Raw genomic sequence first — 17,080 nt, 5'->3', positions numbered from 1 at the left:
GCAATGCTTCCTGTGTCTTCTCCTTAGCCATCAATTTGTCTCAGTGCTTGTCTTTTTGGTTTGCTCTTTCCTTTCACATCTTAAAAGTGCATTGAAAGAAGTTAATGCATTTCTTCTAACATTCAAGAGCTGTCCTGCAGATTGCTTCTGGGTCAGACCATGCAGCCCACCATCCTCTGGCACTGGGCAGGAGCAGATACCAAGGGCAGTAATTGAAGAAATGGGTGTTATTCTACAGCATCACAGTGGTCACAGGTCAACTTTTCTAACTTTCCCCATGTTTGCAATGTTGTGCCTGTTACTTAAAGAGGAATGTCCAGTATCTTATATTTCTCAGTGTATGTCTTTTCAGTATTGGTTAAAAATTATGTAATTTGAAACAGGGGGAAAGATGATGCTTTCTAAGCATTTTTTTTTATTAAGTGGAATAGCTGCATGATGGGAAAGAGAAAGAGGTGTTGGTTTAATTCAATACACAAAATTCTCACTTTGTAAAACAATGGTGAGAGATTTATGTAAGTATATTTCTTATTAAAAAGTTTAATTAAATAGTAGTTAAATGTCTTCAACAGCTGTGCATTCCTTCCCTCTCCCTTAGATTCTTTTTAAGGCATAACCTCATGCCCTACTGACCATGTGGCCAGCAGCCAAAATTAGATCAAGATACAATTATAAAACTTCTGTTTATTTTGAATACATACTGTGAGGGGATTAGTGAGGTCAGGCTGGGAGAGAGAAAGTATGCCCCTGGCTGTTCTGATGAACTACTCCCTAATTGGCATTAGCATAACCTCAGCCTGACCTTGCCTTGGTTGGCAGATGCTGATAGGAGCAGGTGAGCTGTGTTTTTTGGGGGAAGGGAATGAGGGGTTGCTGCTCAGAAATGTTCCAAATTTGTATTCCCAGTCTAGATGGCAGCAGGGATTGAAGTGGATTACAGAAACGACTGAGGGCAGGGTTGAAGCTTGTGGTCTCAGGGAAGGGTTTAAATGCCTGATGTCTGTCTCTCCTCCTGCTCTGTGCTACTTGTTTTCCTTCTCTCCAGATGGTCACGCAGTAAGTGCTCCAGCCGTGCTCCAGCCAGTTTGTTACTAACACTCGGGAAACCTCTGCAGTTGGCTGAGGAGCAGCGCACAGCCAAAGGTGCTCTCCTGCTTTAGGCTGCCAGAGCTTCTGCCCCCTGCCTGCACAGCCACTGGGTGCTGGAAATGCAGTATCCTGGAGGAAAAGCTCATGGTAGTGTTAGAGCACTTTGCCAAGGGTCTGCTGTGCGCAAACTCTGCTCCTCTCCACCTTGCCCAGCAGGGAGGTAAGGTCAGGCCCTGGCTGTGGCACACAAATTGTGGCATCCCAAGGCACCAGAGGCTGCAGGGGATTCTCCCTGGAGCACTTGGAATGGTAGATTTGCAAGCTTGGGAGCAGGGTGAGGTGCCACAGGCCTGTGTTTAGCATTCAGAGTCCTTCAGGGCCTGATTTTTTCTCAAATTACAGCCCTGAGGAATTCCGATTTGGTATTGCGTCATTCCTTTCTGCACGTTGACTGCCGGGTTTCTCTTCAGTCAGCACCAGAAATGGGGCATGAATGAAGGAATGGAGTTCATAAAAGCTTTGCACGCAGCGCTTTGGTTTATGGTGTGCTTTCCCCTGGGTCTGCTCTGCTGACTCAGTGTTCCTGCAAACTGAGCTGCTGCTGCTGCTGTCTTATTTGTGAGGCTGGCAACTAGTGCAGCTGTGGTGCTGCTGGGCTGCTGTGGTGTTCCTTTCCCCTCGCTGCAAAGCTTTGAATGTTTTGTGTGTTGTCAAGGAAAATCTGTAGAATTAGAATGTGAGAAGCATACTGTTCTTCCAGCTCTTCTAAAACTGTTCTTTCTTACAGTTTTAACCCTATTTGCACTTTTTTTTGCCTTCCCTTGAGTTTCTCAAAACTTGGATCCCAGTATTCTTGCTTCTCTAAGAATAGACTTTGTGTGGTCACTTGTATATCATCACGAGTGGATCATACTAAGCTGCAGATCTGACTCCTCTCTTACCTGATACAGAAGATGGGCATAAAAAATCATGCCCTATTTCACACAGTGATAGACTAAAAAAAATTATTAAGAAAATAAATTTTAGTTCCCTATTTCTATGTGGAGAAGACTATCAGGAAAAACATGTCCCTGCCCAAATTTGATGGATTTGTTCTTTAAGTGCAATAAAAATGTTTGCTTTACTAAAAGTGACATTCTTGGAGGGAGAATGAATCAGAATATTGACTGACCAAGGCTCCAGTCCCATTTTGAAGCCTCCACAATAACCTGTACAGATTTTCTCAACTCCCAGCAGGTTATCTGGCTTGCATTGTGATTTGTCTTTGACAATTTGGTAAATGGAAGTTGTGTTCTTAAATATTTGCTCTTAACTGGCACAGAGTGAACTTCTAGTGACTAGCCTAGGTGTGGCAGTGGTAAATTTCTGATTGCTGGGAAAAGGTGCAGTATTTTGGCTGTGTCTGAACTATTGCAAAAAAATGCCCAAACAAGGTGAAACTCTTAAGTTGTAACTGCATTTTGTCACTACTTGGGAGGATTTGAAAAGCTGTGTGAGAAGAGATCCATGTTTCCCAAAAGACTGGCTTTTCAGAAGCCATCCCTGTACCCTAAAAATCAACTCATTCCAAAATACATCAGCAAGATTCAGACTGCCCATGAATTAGATCTGGTGTGAGGGTTTTGCTGTTAAATGTGGTGATGAAACTCTCAGTAATGCAGAGTGTCTGTCTTCATAGTTCACTCAAACTGGAATAGCGTCAGCCTTGCTATAGGCAGGCAGTTCTGCATGTGCTGCAGTGCTTGGTGCTCAAACACCAGCTGTTAGCATGGGATGACCATCAACTCTTCTCTTCTTGCAGGGTATTGAGCGACTCAAAAACCAAAAGCCAACGTGGGAGAAGATCAGCGGCTGGGAAGGAATGAAGCTGGCGTTTGGAGGTGCCTTCTCCCTGGGTTGGTTCAACCCTTTCTCAAACCTGAACTGCGAGAGCCCAGTGCCAGCTGAAGCAGCTCCTGCGTCTGAAATAATGACCCAAGAAGAAATCGAGCAGTTTCTGGCTCGAGATGTTGCCATCCAAATGTTGCGTGAATAAGCAAAGCATCCTTCTCTTCCAGGGGAAGCTTTCAGGTGTTCTTTTTAAAAAATAATTACTTGTGCTGGAGATTTAAGGGTTGTTTGTTAACGTACTTTCTGGTGCATTAAAAAATTCAGGAGTATTGGTCTGTAACAGACGCTACAGCACTAGCAGAAGCAATACAAATCTCCAGAGAGAGCTTCATAAGTGATGGGGTTCATAAGCTCCTTTCAGACCTGTATCAGCTGCTTTATTGGTCTTTTCTTACATGGCATTTAAGGACAGTTTGTAATTGTCAGATAGATTGGCTCCAGTTCCCAGAAATGTGCCATCCTAGGGAGTCTGGCTAATCTTTTGTTCTTACAGCCCTTTGGAAGACTAAATGTGTGATGGCAAGATTAGCCAGCTCTGAAGGTTTTCTGGAAAAATGCATCCTCTTTAGCCCATCCCATCCCATGGGTGCTGCTTGTGGGTTATGAGTGTTGCTAATGCACTGGTCTTAGCAGAGGTGGGATGTAGGGCTATGGATCTCACCCTGGGTGTGATTTCTTTGGGCTCTGAAATATCTCCAGGAGTTAATTTTTACCTTCTGTGCATGTGAGAGTGCCCAGGACTGGTGGTGCTTGTCAGAGGTGGTGGTGGGCTTGTGGTGGTGCTGGCGGGAGCATCGACCCATGGCCAGTGCAGCCAAGAAGGAGCAAATGTTGGCTGGGATGCTGAGCTGCTGGTGCTGGTAGGGGGAAGCTTTCCCCGGGGCTGTGGTTCATTGGCATGTGAGATGTGTAGAGCGGGAGCTGCCTGGCTGAGCTCTGCAGCTCAGGGAGCAGGGAAGCAGTCAAAGCCAGGTCCCAGGGCTGGTTTTGCAGTGAAAGAGAGGGTGATGTGAGCACCCTGTGATGGAGGTACTACCTCTCTCTGTTTGACTTGTCCAATTTAGATGTTTCTCTTTCCTTGGTAGCTGGAGTTGGTGGAGAATTAATAGAGCCTCCTAATCTAACTGGGTCTAACATTGTACATGCCATTACTCCAGGTTTCCTCTCACTGATTTTGCAGCCAGTCCCTGGGGAATGCTGGTGACCCTGTAGAAGGATCACCCATCACTCAAAGAGGGCACCACTGCAGGAGGCAGTGGTTGCAGCAAAGTCCTGCAGAGGGGTTGCCAGCTGCTGCATTCAGATGCACTGCAAACACTTGGCATCCTCCAGATGTCAGGCTAGTTTTAATTTAGACTGCTCTTCATTTGTGTTTTTGTTCCTCTTCTGTCATATCCCTTAGATTAATTGTCATTAGATTTGCAGGCGACTAGAAACATGCTACTGGTTTCCCCCCACAGAACATACTTGCATTTATCTCCCCCTCCCCTTAACCTGTACCAAAGATAACTGCTTCCTCTCAAAAGGAAGAGAAAGGAGTTTTTGGGATGAAAGCATGGTATTGTGGAAGACCTATAGGAAGTTTTTATTATTTATAGGAGTAATATCAAATGGAATTTGTGCAAGATTTTTTTAATGTTTATTTTTAACCCCTCAGAAAGCATCTTTGTGTGCATTGATTGTGTGACATTCAGGGCTACTGTGGTGGGATAAGATTCTCTCCTGGACTTGTCCTCTGCCACAGCAATCCTTTTATCTGGCAAAGTAGTAGGAACAAATAGAGTGCCTTGGCTGTTAAGAGCACAGCTTCACCAAAATCCAGGAAGTATTTCTGAATAGTTGTCCCATTCCCTGTTCCCTCTGGATGTCTCTTTGTCAGTGAAAAGCAGATCTAGAGAACATCATTAGGAATTGCATATTTATAACCTTTGGGTTAAAGGGAAACACCCCCATTTGAGGGGAAATGAGATATCCTCTCATGTCATTTAGTCATGAGGCCTTGGATGTCTGCCCTGTGCAGCAGGCTGCTGAGGGAAGAAGCTCCTCTTCTGCTCTAGCCTATGTTCCTCCCTGTCAGCATCCCACAGGAGAGGGATGTCAGGGACATACATGGGCCTGTAAGGGATTTCCTTAGGCAGGAATGGCCATGTTGAAAGAGGAAGAGTGCCCTTTCTAGCTCGTGTTTTCTAATTTTGCCCTGCTGCTCCACTTCTGCATCCAGGTAACCCCCCTGCCTCTGGTGCTGTGTCTGCAGTGGGAATGGTGCTACAGGGAGGAACTAACCCACAGCTGAAAATCACCTTGAGGCAGGCATATGGGGGTGTCAGCTTGGGAGAGAACCCATGTGCTGCATTCCAGGGATGCTTCTCAGGACAGAGACCCTACTCTGGGACATGGTTTTGGGTAGGCATGGATGGAGGCAGCCAAATTTCTCCTCCACTCCCAAACCTGGTTCTCTTCATCATGAGAACATTTGTCATTTGTTCTGTTTCCCAGCTCTCCTATTCCTCAGGTGCTGGCATTTCTGGGTTTGTTTTTTTTTTAATAGGGAAAACAGAAAAGTAGTGTGAAGAGGAGGGTAAGAGGCAGAGCAGTCATCTCCTCTCCTCCAGTTACAGTCTGAATGAGACAGGGACGTGTCCCTGGGCCTTACACAGAGCATGGACAGCCAGTTCCAGCTGTGGTGCCCTCAAGACAGGGCAGTGTGACTTCCTATGCCCAGGAAATCAGTTCTGGTGTTTCTTGGCTATCAGTCTCCCTTGGCCTCTCCCAAAGTCCCAGTACCCCCTGGTGCATCTCCTTTCTGTCTCAGTGTAGTATGACAGCTGTCAGAAATCACAAGTCTTCACAAGTTGGAAAAATCTCTTTTATCCACAGCTTTTGTATAAACCTTCTTCTTTAAGGATTGACTGGTAGCTTGAGATCAAACGTGATTTACATGGAATTGAAGCTAAGCTCACTGTTTACCTTCCCTTCCTTCCCTCTGTACACTTCTTGCCCTTTGTTAGGGCATACCTTCATGTTCATACCATGCTGCTGTGGTCCTGGCTGACTCCCAGGAAAGACATCCTGGAGAATATGCTTGTAGTGCCCTAAATTTATGGGGCTAGGGAGGATGCTCCCTCTGCACTGCTCAGTGGGACATGGTCTGCTGAAGATCCCATCACTGCTCTGGTGTGAGGTGTTGATATGTGATGGACAGAGCCGTGGCATATGTGGAAAGTGTTCTCATACTTCTCACCTGGTGTCTTCCACAACAGGTTTTCTATGCAAATAGGGAATTTACATCTCGTGAAGAAATGCATTTTTTGCTGTTTGTAACTCCTTTTGTGCCTTTGGTCGCTGCTGTACTTTTTGAAGAGCTAATACTTCATCTGCCAAGCACCGCCTGCCCCTCCCTGCTCTGCGGATGGGATGTGCATGGACCCTGCACCTGCTCTGCCTCTGGAGAGGAGCTGCCACTCCCTGCCACTGTGCCACCACAGGAGGTGGCCTTTTGGGGACCCTGTGCTGCTGTGAAGTGACACAACACTGTGGGCAGAGGGGCAGCAGGTGTCAGGGCAGCCTTGGCCCCCTCCTGTGGCCTGGCAGCCACCTGCATGCTCGTCTGGGAGCTCCCCAGATCTTTGAAGTGCAGAAGAGTGGTTAAAACCTTTTGGCCTTTTTATGTCCTTTTTTTCCCTCTTCCCTTTTTACAGGCTGGCACATAACCAGATGTAGTCACCGTCTCTTTTTTCTTTTCCACTGCCTTAATGCTTGAGCATTTGTCTTTTAAATAAACAGATAAATTACTCCCTGTACTACTGTGTGACCTGATTTCCTCTTTACTTGTGGAAGTGCTGGCAAACCCAGTGCCACTCTGCTGCTGGCCATGCTGTGGGACAGGGAGATCCCTTGGTAAAGGTGGGCTCGGGAGTTGCTGGGGTGTGCAGTGCAGTGGTGGGCTCCAGCTGTGCACAGCTGTTGTCTTCTCCAGTGTGACTGTGGCTGGAAGAGCTCCTGGTGTACACTGACATTGAGGTTCTTTCTGTAGTCCAGCAGCATTCAGGGTGGAAGGGGAAGAATAGAGGTTGTGCATTTCTAGGGAAGCACTAGTAATGAATGCTGCTGGAGATGGCACCTCTTCCAAAAATGCCTGAAAACCCCCAAAAACAGTGGGATAGGAAGATGTATGAAAAATGGTGTTTGGGGAGAATGTGCTGGGTTTGTTTTTCCTGAGCTCCAAACTCAATGAAATGCTCGTGCTGGTACATTCCCCAAATGGTCAGCTGGAAGGAGAGGGAATTACCCAGGAGGGATTTGCCAGAAATGTTCCTTGAGCTGCACGGCAGCCCTTGGTGCAGTGAGGTCCCTGTGTGTCCTTCTGTGTGGGACCACAGCACTGCTGCCCCTCCCAAGCTCACACCCATCTCTTGCTGAAGCTGGTACCAGCACAAGCTCCAATCCCTGGTCCAAGATGGGAACATCCCAATGGGTCCAGAGCCATCCCAATGTGACAACATCACCAAACCAAATCACACAGTCAATTTTCACCATCTTTATTGAATCACAATTAACTGCAATCAATGCAGCTGTGCCATTAAGGCAGTTTAATTCCCTTAGCTTTATGGCATTTTTGCTCTTTACTTTAGAAGAACTGTGAAGCAATCAAGAAGGCAAGAAGTGCCCAGTGATGAGATGCATTTAGCAAGGCCAACATTTGCACACTGCCAAGGCACTGATCCTACTCAGTGATGAAGATGGCCTTCTCTGTAGAGATGCCTTTGATCTGGTTGGAGATCAGCTTGGCTACGATTTTCTTCTCTCCTAGTCTTGTCGGAGTGCATACTATTTCAGACTTCATGATCCTGCCAGGCATTATGTCCCTGAGGACAAAGGAACAACCAAAATAGTCTCAGCATTAATTCAGGTTATTTGCCACTTTTGAATAATTTCTCTTAAAGAAATAGTCACTGCATGTGTTTAGGGTGAGTATTCCCCTTCCCCCATGACCAATTTGCAGCAAGTGGGGCCTGGCATGGTGGTAATGCCTGGTGGTCCCAGTGATCCTGGGGACCTTCCCTGGAGTTCCCTGTACTGCTGAAACACCAAATTCAGCTCTGAGTGAAGCAGCTGTGCTCACACTTGCTGGGCAGCACAGCAGGAGCATGGGGGGAGTCCCTGTCATGCCCATCTGCCCTGAGCCTGTCATCTGCTGTGTGGGTCTTTCTGGCCAAATGTGGTGCAGTTTCAAACACAGCTGGCAAAGGTCCCTCTTACTGCAAATCCCCTAACCGCTTCTTCAAGGATATTTTAAAAAACAAAACCAAAACAAACAGAGTCCTGCCATGGTCATTTCATTGGCTCATCTCCTTACCCCAGCTCAAATGTTGTCATCTTAAATATGCCCAAGCCCTCCACCAGCAGCTTGCAGTTTTCCAGGGTCACATTCAGCTTGTTCTTGAAGATGAATGCACAGTTGAAGTCATTGTACAGAGTGGCTGTTTCTGGCATCTAGCAGAGGAGGAAAGAGAGAAACAAATCCAAAGACTTGGGATTAGAGGGGTGGTAAAGATGCCAGAGCTTCTGCAGGTTTGCTCACCACCAGCATGACAGGGGACAGCCCCTTCATATCCTTTCCACCCACCCGAAGCACTGTGTTAGATGGGGCGGTAATAAAACTTTGATTTCATGGCTGCTTTCAACCTTCAAATGAATGCTGAATAGCCAAATAAGATGCCAAGAACTGAACATCCTAGGAGGCAGCTGTCTGGGAGATCCCCCTGGGAATGCTAGCACCACCGTGGTGCTGGAGTGAGCAGAGCTTTAACCCTTGTCCTCCCAGAGCCCAGCTGGCAGCTGCCTCACCTGGACAGTGATGGGAGGATACTGGAATCTCATTGAGGTCTCCTTGGTGAGTTTGTCGTTGGTTTCCTTGACCTCAGCAATGGCAGTGACAAGGATGAGCACTTCATCTTCCACGGAGGACAGTGTCTTCATGTATGCATCAGGTGCTATTTTCAGGGGGATCTGCATCTCTGCAGGAAAGAAAACACAGCTTGGTGTTTCATCACATGCCCAGGAATTGGGTGGCAAAGTCGGCAGGATGTGGCACGAGCCGTATTTGCTGAGACCATCCTGCTTTCCCTTCAGTCCCTGCGGGGGGAAGCCCTCCTTCCCATGGGCTGCATTTGCATACCTGGCAAATGCAGCCCATGGGAAGGAGCTGCCTTTGTGTCCTGCCCTGCTGCATTTTGACAGCAACAGCATAGGAGTGAAAACACTCAGAGCTCATCAACAGCAAAGATTTTTTTTTTGAGAGTGATTCATGCTAGGAATCAGCAAGGGTTGTTAATTATTTATCACTCGTTAATCTCTTGTTTAGCTAATTTCAGTTACATGGCTTGGGATCAAAAATACAACCTAGGTGACTCAAAGATGTGCACAGCACAGCAGCCAACAGCTCCAGGGATCAGCCAGGCAGGCAGTCGTGAAGTGGGAATTTGCTTGGGCAAAGAATTCAGAAAATAACACTCACCAGCATCACCACCACCCAAATTAGAGTGGCAAACAGAACAACTAAAAAAGGCTGAAACTTCCAGCCATCTAAATCCTGTGAGGGATATGATCCACATGGATGCACACAAAGCCTGTGGTGACATCTTTGATGTTCAGACAGTGAGGACAGGAGGGAGATGCTTCAGCACACCTCGCTCATGCCATGAAAACCTCTGTCTGCCCACACTAATGTACTCCTAAATCACCTCCTTGAAGCTGCAGCAGGGCCTTCATGTTTTGGTCCCTGCTACAGAGGGATCCCAGTCTGTAACTGAGACTTCAAATGCAGTGAAGAGAGAGGAGATTGTAGGCAGGCGGTTTCTGCTCTTCACAGAGTACAGGGCCTACACTGGTCTAGAGTGGAGCCAGTACAAACCCCAGACTGCCACAGTGAATTAGATTACAGAACACAGCAAGCTTTCTGTGCTTACCAGATGGGCCTTCAAGAGTGATGATCTCCTTGACAGTTCCAAGATTGGCCTGAACGTCTCCAGTATAGTACTGCAGCTGGCAGGAGCCAATAAGGTCAACGGTCCAGTTCCCAGGAGCAGAGATCTTCACTGTGATGGCCATTTCCAGGGGATTGCCAGGATGCAAAGGTTCTGTATTGGTTATCTCCAGGTGGAGCCCAGTCTTGGTGACTGGCTCCTTCGGGACCAAAGGCTCACTGTTGGCACCTATTCCCCGCACAGTCGAAGCGTAGCCTGAGCGAGGCATCAACCCCGAAGGGCGTAGGAAACTGTAAGCTCTTTGCATGGACATCCTTTCCTGTCTGGAGCCTGGATGAAGAGAAATATGGGTGACAGCTGTATCTCAGTCTCCTCACCCAGAGCTATCTTCCCTTTATTTATGCTTTTGCTGATAAGCAGAGAGGATGTCAGAGCACCTCCAGCCTCTGCTTAGGACAATTTCTTGGTTTATGCTACCACCAAATCTAGCTGTAGCATTCTGGCCTGGAAGAATTTCCCGGAAGAGACAATTTAGAGGATGGATACTCTTAAATATTTCAGCCTGATAGTTTTGCCCTCCTCACTGAGAAGGTTTTAACAATCTAGGACAACATGGCTGGATCTTGAGAACTGTGAGAAGGACATGTGGGATTTCTGTTTTCCAAAATGGTTTGGGGGAATGTAAAGACAAAATGAAGAAATGAAAAAATAAAGCCAAGGTCAGTGTGACACAAGGTCCATCACTCAGCCCATTTCTTTCACTGTCTGGAAGCTTGCTTGTGTCCCTGAGGAGCAGCCTATAGGTGTCACTGCGGGCCTGAGGATGCCTGGGAGCAGTGCTGCCTCCCGAGGTCTCCTGGCCTTAGGCCGAGTTTGCCACTGCAGCTACTCCTGCAGTTTTCTCCTGGAAACCTGCTGTGGGGTGACCTGCAAGGTGGGGGTCCCCTCTTTGGCACTGTGTCAGAGGATGGGGGCAGTTACCTTCAGGGTACTTGTACTCCTTGGTGATGTCTACCCGCCTGTTCTGCCCCACGGCTTTTGTGCTGATGTTCTTGCCGATGGCTTGGGTCTCCGTGCCGACCTTGAAGTATTTATCCTTGCCGTTCACCTTCTTGACCACCCAGTAGACTCTGTCGGCGTTCACCTCCGCGTACACGAACTTGGCGTCGTAGGGCAGGTACACATCTCCTTCCCGCACAGCCTTCACTGGGCAGGGCCCACACTGGAAACGACCTGCAAAGGGCATTCGATACCAGCTGGCTTCACAAACACCTGCTGTGGCTCCAGTTTTTGCTCCACCGGGAATCTGTGGCCATGGCAGTTGATGCTTAGCAGTAAACAGCCCTCCAACTCAGTAATGAACTCCAAACTCTCTCATTTATCCCAGAGCTGCTTAGGAATTTTTTATAGATGACCAGGGTCTGGTAGGAGCTTTTGAATGTTTCCCCTCACTTAGATAATTTTAAAGTTAGAAAGCCACAGCCGAGTTTGATAAAAGGAACGGAACATAACGATGCCTTGACCAAACACGAGCAATGTGTTTTAAAGAAGTAGGTAAAATAGTGTAAAAGTAGGCCCACAGGATGCTAAACATAGCTGGAACCAGTGCATAAACAGATAATGAGGAATATGGTGGCTTTTGTGTAAATGTTACGTGACAAGAAACAACAGCACGTGCCCTAAGAGAAGTTCCAGGCAAGGTCATCTGGAACGCTGGGGGTACTTGGTGAGTACGACCACCAGGGACCCCTTCTGACAACTCCCCAGGACCATAAAAGGCCTTCCAGTAAGAGGCAGATGCAAGCAAATTAGTTCTAGAAGAAGCGATGTTTATGTACTAGCCATAAAGTTCACTCTAATGAATATGTACGATCATAATGGAATAAATACCTTGTTGTAAAATTTCATGATACACCCAATCAGAGGGAATACCCTCCGGGTGTTCAGCGTGCTGTAATAATGAATTTGAAGCCAATACTTCAAAATTGTGTTAGAAAGTTTCTTCCTTAGCCAATTTCAGTATGAGATTATTAAGTCAGCTGCATCCAGACACCTGTGTTTGATCTCTAGGCAATATTCCACTTTCTGCACTTCCCCGAGGATTATCCTTTTGGGTTTTTCCCACCTTCAAATTCCCTGAACCTGTGCAGGGAGTTTCGGTGGTCACTCCTCTCATCTACCAATGAACAGGCTCATGACCTCAATGATTTAGATGTCCTCTAACCCCTGAAACAAAATTCACATTCCCACATGGTTCGTTTTGTGCCTGCCAAGAAATGCTGCTCTTTCCATCCTGGGCTGAGGGGGCAGGAGTGCTGTTTCACAGTGTCACTGCCCTGGTGCATGAAGCTGTGTGTGGGGAGTACCAGGTTTGCTGACTGGGAAGCATGTTTTACACACAAAATGTCCCTGTCTCCCTCAGGAGTTGCAGAAGAGCCTTTCTAGGCAAATCTTACCTTGACTTTGCTCCTGAGGGGTTGAATCAATTGCCTGCCAGCCACTAAACCCATCTGGTATGTCTGTTCTCTTCATCCAGGCATCATTCCACACATGGAAGTTCCTGCATGCATTTGGGTTGGAAAGAGAAGGAGTGAGTTGTTACAGCCTGAAGAGTCACGGTCTCCTCCCTTAATCCTTTAGTAAGGGCATATTTAATGGGTACTTGCACATAACCCTGTGAAACCCCTGGCTTTCCCTCTCTCTCTCTCTCCCTCCTGGGCAGCAAACCCAAGCAGTAGTGAAATTCTCAAAGGAATTGCTGGGGCTGGGAAATGGGGCACTCCAAGGCAGCACAGGGCATAGGAAGTATCAGCCCCACTTGGCAGTACCAGACAGAGTCGAAGGACAACGAGTTCAGCTTTTCTCCTTTTTCGTTCAGGTAAACATCAACCCTCAGGTTCTCCTCCGTGTCGTGGGCCGAGTCGAAGGTGCTCACACAGCGGCATGGCACCCCCAGGCAACGCATGACTGCAGCACAGACAGACAAAACACAGGGTCACAAAATCCCTCAGCCTGGCAGGCATCCTCTTACCTGACCCCTCTGCCCACCCAGGCTCCTCTTGAGCAGGTGCTCAGGACTCTGTCCAGATGGCTTTTGAACATCTCCAAGGATGTAGGTTCCACAACCTCTCTGTGCCAGTGCTTGGTCACTCTCACAGTGAAAAAAGCTGTTTTCTCAGGTTCAGACAGAACCTCCCATGTTTCAGGCTGTGCCTATCACCACATTGGGTGTCAATGAGAAGAGCCTGTCTGTGCCCCACTCCTTCCTGTCAGGTATTTGCACACAAGGATCACACCCCCAAAGGCTTCTCTTCTGTCTGAGCAGTGCTGGCTCCCTCAGCCTCTCCTTACAGACAGACCCTGGCACCTCTGTGGCTCAGAGGCACAGTGATTTGGCTTACTAGCACAGTAATTGGGTGTCAGAGAAGGGAGGCAGGTCATGTTCACTGCTCACCTGTGTTGAGGACTCCTGCAAAGACCCAGCACTGGCCATAACGCACTGGCTTCTTGGTTTTGTAGTACTTCTGCAAAATCGTCACACTCCCAATCCAATCCATAGGGGATGTTCCACTGATGTAGTTCCCTGACCAGTTCCCCAGCAGGACTCCGCTGTCATCATTGGCATTAACCTGTGGCCACACATACATACAGAAAAATTAAGGGATGAGGCTGAATGAGGCTTAAACCCCACGGTCTTGGCCTGCCCTGTGGCTTCCCTGGTACTCCACAGGCATGTGAGACCCCTCAAGGCTGCTGGTCCTGGCTGGGGGCTCCCCTGGTTAGAAACTCCACCTGGATATCTAGAGGGAGGTGGAAATTCTGCTCAGGGCAGTAACGATTAACTCTGCATCCTGTGTCTTAAGCCACAGGGCTCCAAAAGGGTCCCAGCACAGAGAATAGCTACCCACCCAAAACACAACCCTTGTGTTGGCCTCACCAGCACAGCTGATGAGGAAGGACAACCACTGGGGCAACTGCAAGCTTTGGAGATGGGAACGTGCTATATTTTTGTTTGCCTTTTCCCTCCACCCCAAAGCGCCTTTGTCTCTTTGCTTGCAGTTTCCCAAAGGAATTCCTTTCAGATGCCTCCTGAAATGGTATTCATGGTCCCAGGGAAAGAAGAGCAAGTAAGGATGAGGGAGGATATGAAGGGGCAAAGCACTTCACTGAGAGAGGCTTACCAAAGCAGACATGGCTCTGGACACATGTGCAGGATCCCTTCTCTGATCCAGGCTGAGCTTGCTTTTGTCCAGCAGATACATGCAGGCATCCAAGACAAATTCCTCAAACTGTTTTGGGGAGAAAACGGAGATATTTTTATATGCTGCTCTAAAACAAAATTTGCTTGTTTTATTGAATTTCCAAGGCTGTGGGCCTTCCCAAAGCTGTTCTCTCCAAACAAGGGCTAAAATGAAACCCAGCCTTGTAAGACAAAAGGCTGTCTCAAGTGTCTTGCAAATACAGTTGAAACCTGACCCAGCAATCTTTACTCCTGTGCACAAAAGTCACCAACATCACCTCCCTGCAACTCTGCAAATTACTCACAAGAGTAATGAAATTTTAAGATCTCTACTGATATTTAGTCTATTGACATAGGCACAAAATGAACCTTGGGAAAAAGAAAGGTACGTAAATGCTAATTATTACAACAAAGATTCATAGTTAGCAATTGCTGATAAAGCTCCCTGAGGTCCAGTTCACAAAGATGTCAAACATATGATCCAATGCAGCTTGTCAGAATCAATATCAATTCTCATTGCTTAACAGCAGGATAAATATTAGGATAGGAACAGCCCTGCAGATGATGCCCTTTGGTCCCTTTAGTGTAAAGGCATCAGTGTGAGCACCTTTGGGCTACGTATGTCCTGCAGATACATATTCTGCAGATAGCCTGCAAAAATTGTAGAATTATAAAACAAAACAAAACAAAACAGAAAAAACCCCAGGTTTGAATGTTTTTTGCTGGAGATTTCTGCCTGGATAGCACACAGCTGTCAGTGAAGGCACCACTTGAAAGGTGATAACGTCTGCCAGTAATTTTACCCTCTTTATTCCTGACTATGATGCAACAGGTAAATCAGATTTTTTTTTCCCTATCAGCCCTCTCCATGTCTCATTAGCTGACTAACAGCACCTACAGTTGCATGAGAGCAGGAATTCCCTTATGGGAATTTTTTCAGTCAGAAATATCCTGTTCCCAGTTTCCACATCCTTTACCAGGGGAGTTGCATCATCTGATTATAAATGTGCCACTTAACCCCACTCTCCAGCTGTGGGTGGGGAACACACATAGGCACACAGGTTACTCTAAGCAGGTGAGCCCTCCCAGTGAAGCTGGCAGGGTCATTCCAGCACTTTGAGCTCCTCATGCGCTCCATGCTGAAGGGATGAAGAAGGGCTATAGGGCTGACAAGACAGCTGTGTTTTACCTGCCCGAAATTCCAGGGCCTGTCGTAGATGCTGTATGCAGACCCAACATAGATGGTGCCAGTGTCGTTGAGCACGTATTCCTCCTTCTCTGCATCATTGGACATGTAGACAACATCATCTGCAAAAAAAATCCCTCAGATGTCAGGTGGTTTGCAAACCCTGTATGAAATCTTCCATGGAAAGCTAAACTGGGGTAACCAAGGATCTGCAACATTCTCACCAACAGATGACCATGCAGCATCCCCATTTTTTTGCTCCTATCATGAAAGGATTTCCAATAAGACTAATCTTTAATTTCCCCCTGTAGGTCTATTGCTATGTGACCACTCTTCCATTATTGCAAAAATCTTACTAGTGAACACTGTGGAGTACTAGGTAAGCAGCAGAGAGAACTGGGGAACTGATGCCCACCAACCACACAATTTTTTATTCTGGTTATTTTTTTCTGGATCTTAAGCCAACACAATTCTCTCAGTTAATCAGGGGAACAGAGAGGGATGATACAGAGGTGCAAACAGATGTGACAGATAGATGTCCCTCTATGTCCCAGCACTGGAGAATATCCAATGAGGAGCTGGCTCGTTGCTATTGCCCAGCTTCCCACTGTCTCCATGAGGACGCTGCTTACAGTGTTTTATGGGGAAAAAGCAACATATGTAAGAAAGAGAATAAGGAAAATAGGAGGCAAAATTCCATCTGGGACAATCCCTGGTAGAAGTAATTATCACTCCCAGTTGCAAGACCACTCACCTTCACACCAAGGATTGAACAAAAGGTAGACAACGCCATTTTCAGGCTTGTAAATGTTACTGCCAGTCTTCACTTGCAGGTTGTATATTCCCACAGGGGCATTGGGCGCGCTGGTGATGGACAGCAGACACTGAGGAGACAACAAGGACAGACAGCATGAGAGACACCCCACCATGCCTACATGCATGGCACAAACATGGTGCCACAGAGCTGGCACGAGTGGCAAAACTGGGGGCCATGCAGATCCCTGTGGGGAAAGAGGGGAAGGCAATGGGATAGGGCAAAGCCTGCCTGTGCATGGGGGGATCAATGAAATAAGCAGGACAAGGCTGCTGCCCATCTAAAATCACAGAACTAAAGGAAAGCAGGATGGGGGTATGAGGATGCTTTGCTCTGTAGCTTCTGATAGGCTTGGTACTGGGCAATGGTCTCCTTGCCCACAAGCTTTACCTCTTTGCCTTTCCTCTCAACCATGGAGATTTTCCACCCATTGAAATCCTCTCTCTCCGGTTTCAGAGACAGCAGGCTCCCCCTGTTTTTCATTGGACTTTCACCTGGAAACAAACCCAAGACAATATGTGTGAGGGTTGCACAGGTCTGCAATGCCTGTGCAGTGCCAGGAAGAGGCAGCTGGATGCTCCTGGTGCTCTCTGGCTTTGCCTGGTGGCCGCAGAGGGACCCTGCTTACCGATGCCAAAGCGCAGGGTCAGCTTGTCGGCAGCCCTGAGCTCCCTGCTGAGGCTGACCTGCACCTGGAAGGGCTGCCCGCGCCGCACCACCAGGCTCTGGATGTTGTACCCATCCGTGTGGTGCTGCCGCGTGTTCTGGCTCTTCAGAAAGTCAACCCCAGTGACCTTCAGACTGCTCTCTGGAAAAACATCAGGAGAAAAGAAGAGTTGGTGATTTTCTCAGTAAAAACAGTTTTCTTTTTCTTA

At 47.5% G+C, this 17,080-nt stretch overlaps 2 protein-coding genes across 5 annotated transcripts in view; one reads left to right on the top strand and one right to left on the bottom strand.

The window, feature by feature from the left end:
• Window positions 1-6,779, top strand: part of ZDHHC3 (zinc finger DHHC-type palmitoyltransferase 3) — a 33,902-nt gene extending 27,123 nt beyond the window's left edge. For 3 of the 4 annotated variants that reach the window (XM_059493774.1, XM_059493767.1, XM_059493758.1), the window contains exon 7: window positions 2,891-6,779. In XM_059493774.1, coding sequence (XP_059349757.1) covers window positions 2,891-3,124 — 234 coding nt within the window. In that variant the 3' untranslated portion in view covers window positions 3,125-6,779. The remainder of the gene's footprint in view (window positions 1-2,890) is intronic. The other variant, XM_059493783.1, reaches the window with a different exon arrangement.
• A 722-nt stretch (window positions 6,780-7,501) lies between these two features.
• The window catches only part of TGM4 (transglutaminase 4), a 30,744-nt gene continuing 21,165 nt past the window's right edge, over window positions 7,502-17,080 (bottom strand). Inside the window, exons 4-16 of the mRNA XM_059480144.1 lie at window positions 16,834-17,013; window positions 16,596-16,699; window positions 16,146-16,275; window positions 15,395-15,513; window positions 14,147-14,254; window positions 13,420-13,594; window positions 12,794-12,932; window positions 12,422-12,525; window positions 10,947-11,198; window positions 9,948-10,295; window positions 8,827-8,996; window positions 8,336-8,472; window positions 7,502-7,844 (exon numbers count right to left, since the gene is read on the bottom strand). Coding sequence (XP_059336127.1) covers window positions 7,703-7,844; window positions 8,336-8,472; window positions 8,827-8,996; window positions 9,948-10,295; window positions 10,947-11,198; window positions 12,422-12,525; window positions 12,794-12,932; window positions 13,420-13,594; window positions 14,147-14,254; window positions 15,395-15,513; window positions 16,146-16,275; window positions 16,596-16,699; window positions 16,834-17,013 — 2,108 coding nt within the window. The 3' untranslated portion in view covers window positions 7,502-7,702. The remainder of the gene's footprint in view (window positions 7,845-8,335; window positions 8,473-8,826; window positions 8,997-9,947; window positions 10,296-10,946; window positions 11,199-12,421; window positions 12,526-12,793; window positions 12,933-13,419; window positions 13,595-14,146; window positions 14,255-15,394; window positions 15,514-16,145; window positions 16,276-16,595; window positions 16,700-16,833; window positions 17,014-17,080) is intronic.

This window comes from Ammospiza nelsoni, chromosome 1 (genome assembly GCF_027579445.1).
Source record: "Ammospiza nelsoni isolate bAmmNel1 chromosome 1, bAmmNel1.pri, whole genome shotgun sequence".
NCBI lineage: Eukaryota > Metazoa > Chordata > Aves > Passeriformes > Passerellidae > Ammospiza > Ammospiza nelsoni.
The sequence above is the reverse complement of the archived record's forward strand: the minus strand, read 5'-3'. Positions and strand labels throughout refer to the sequence as shown.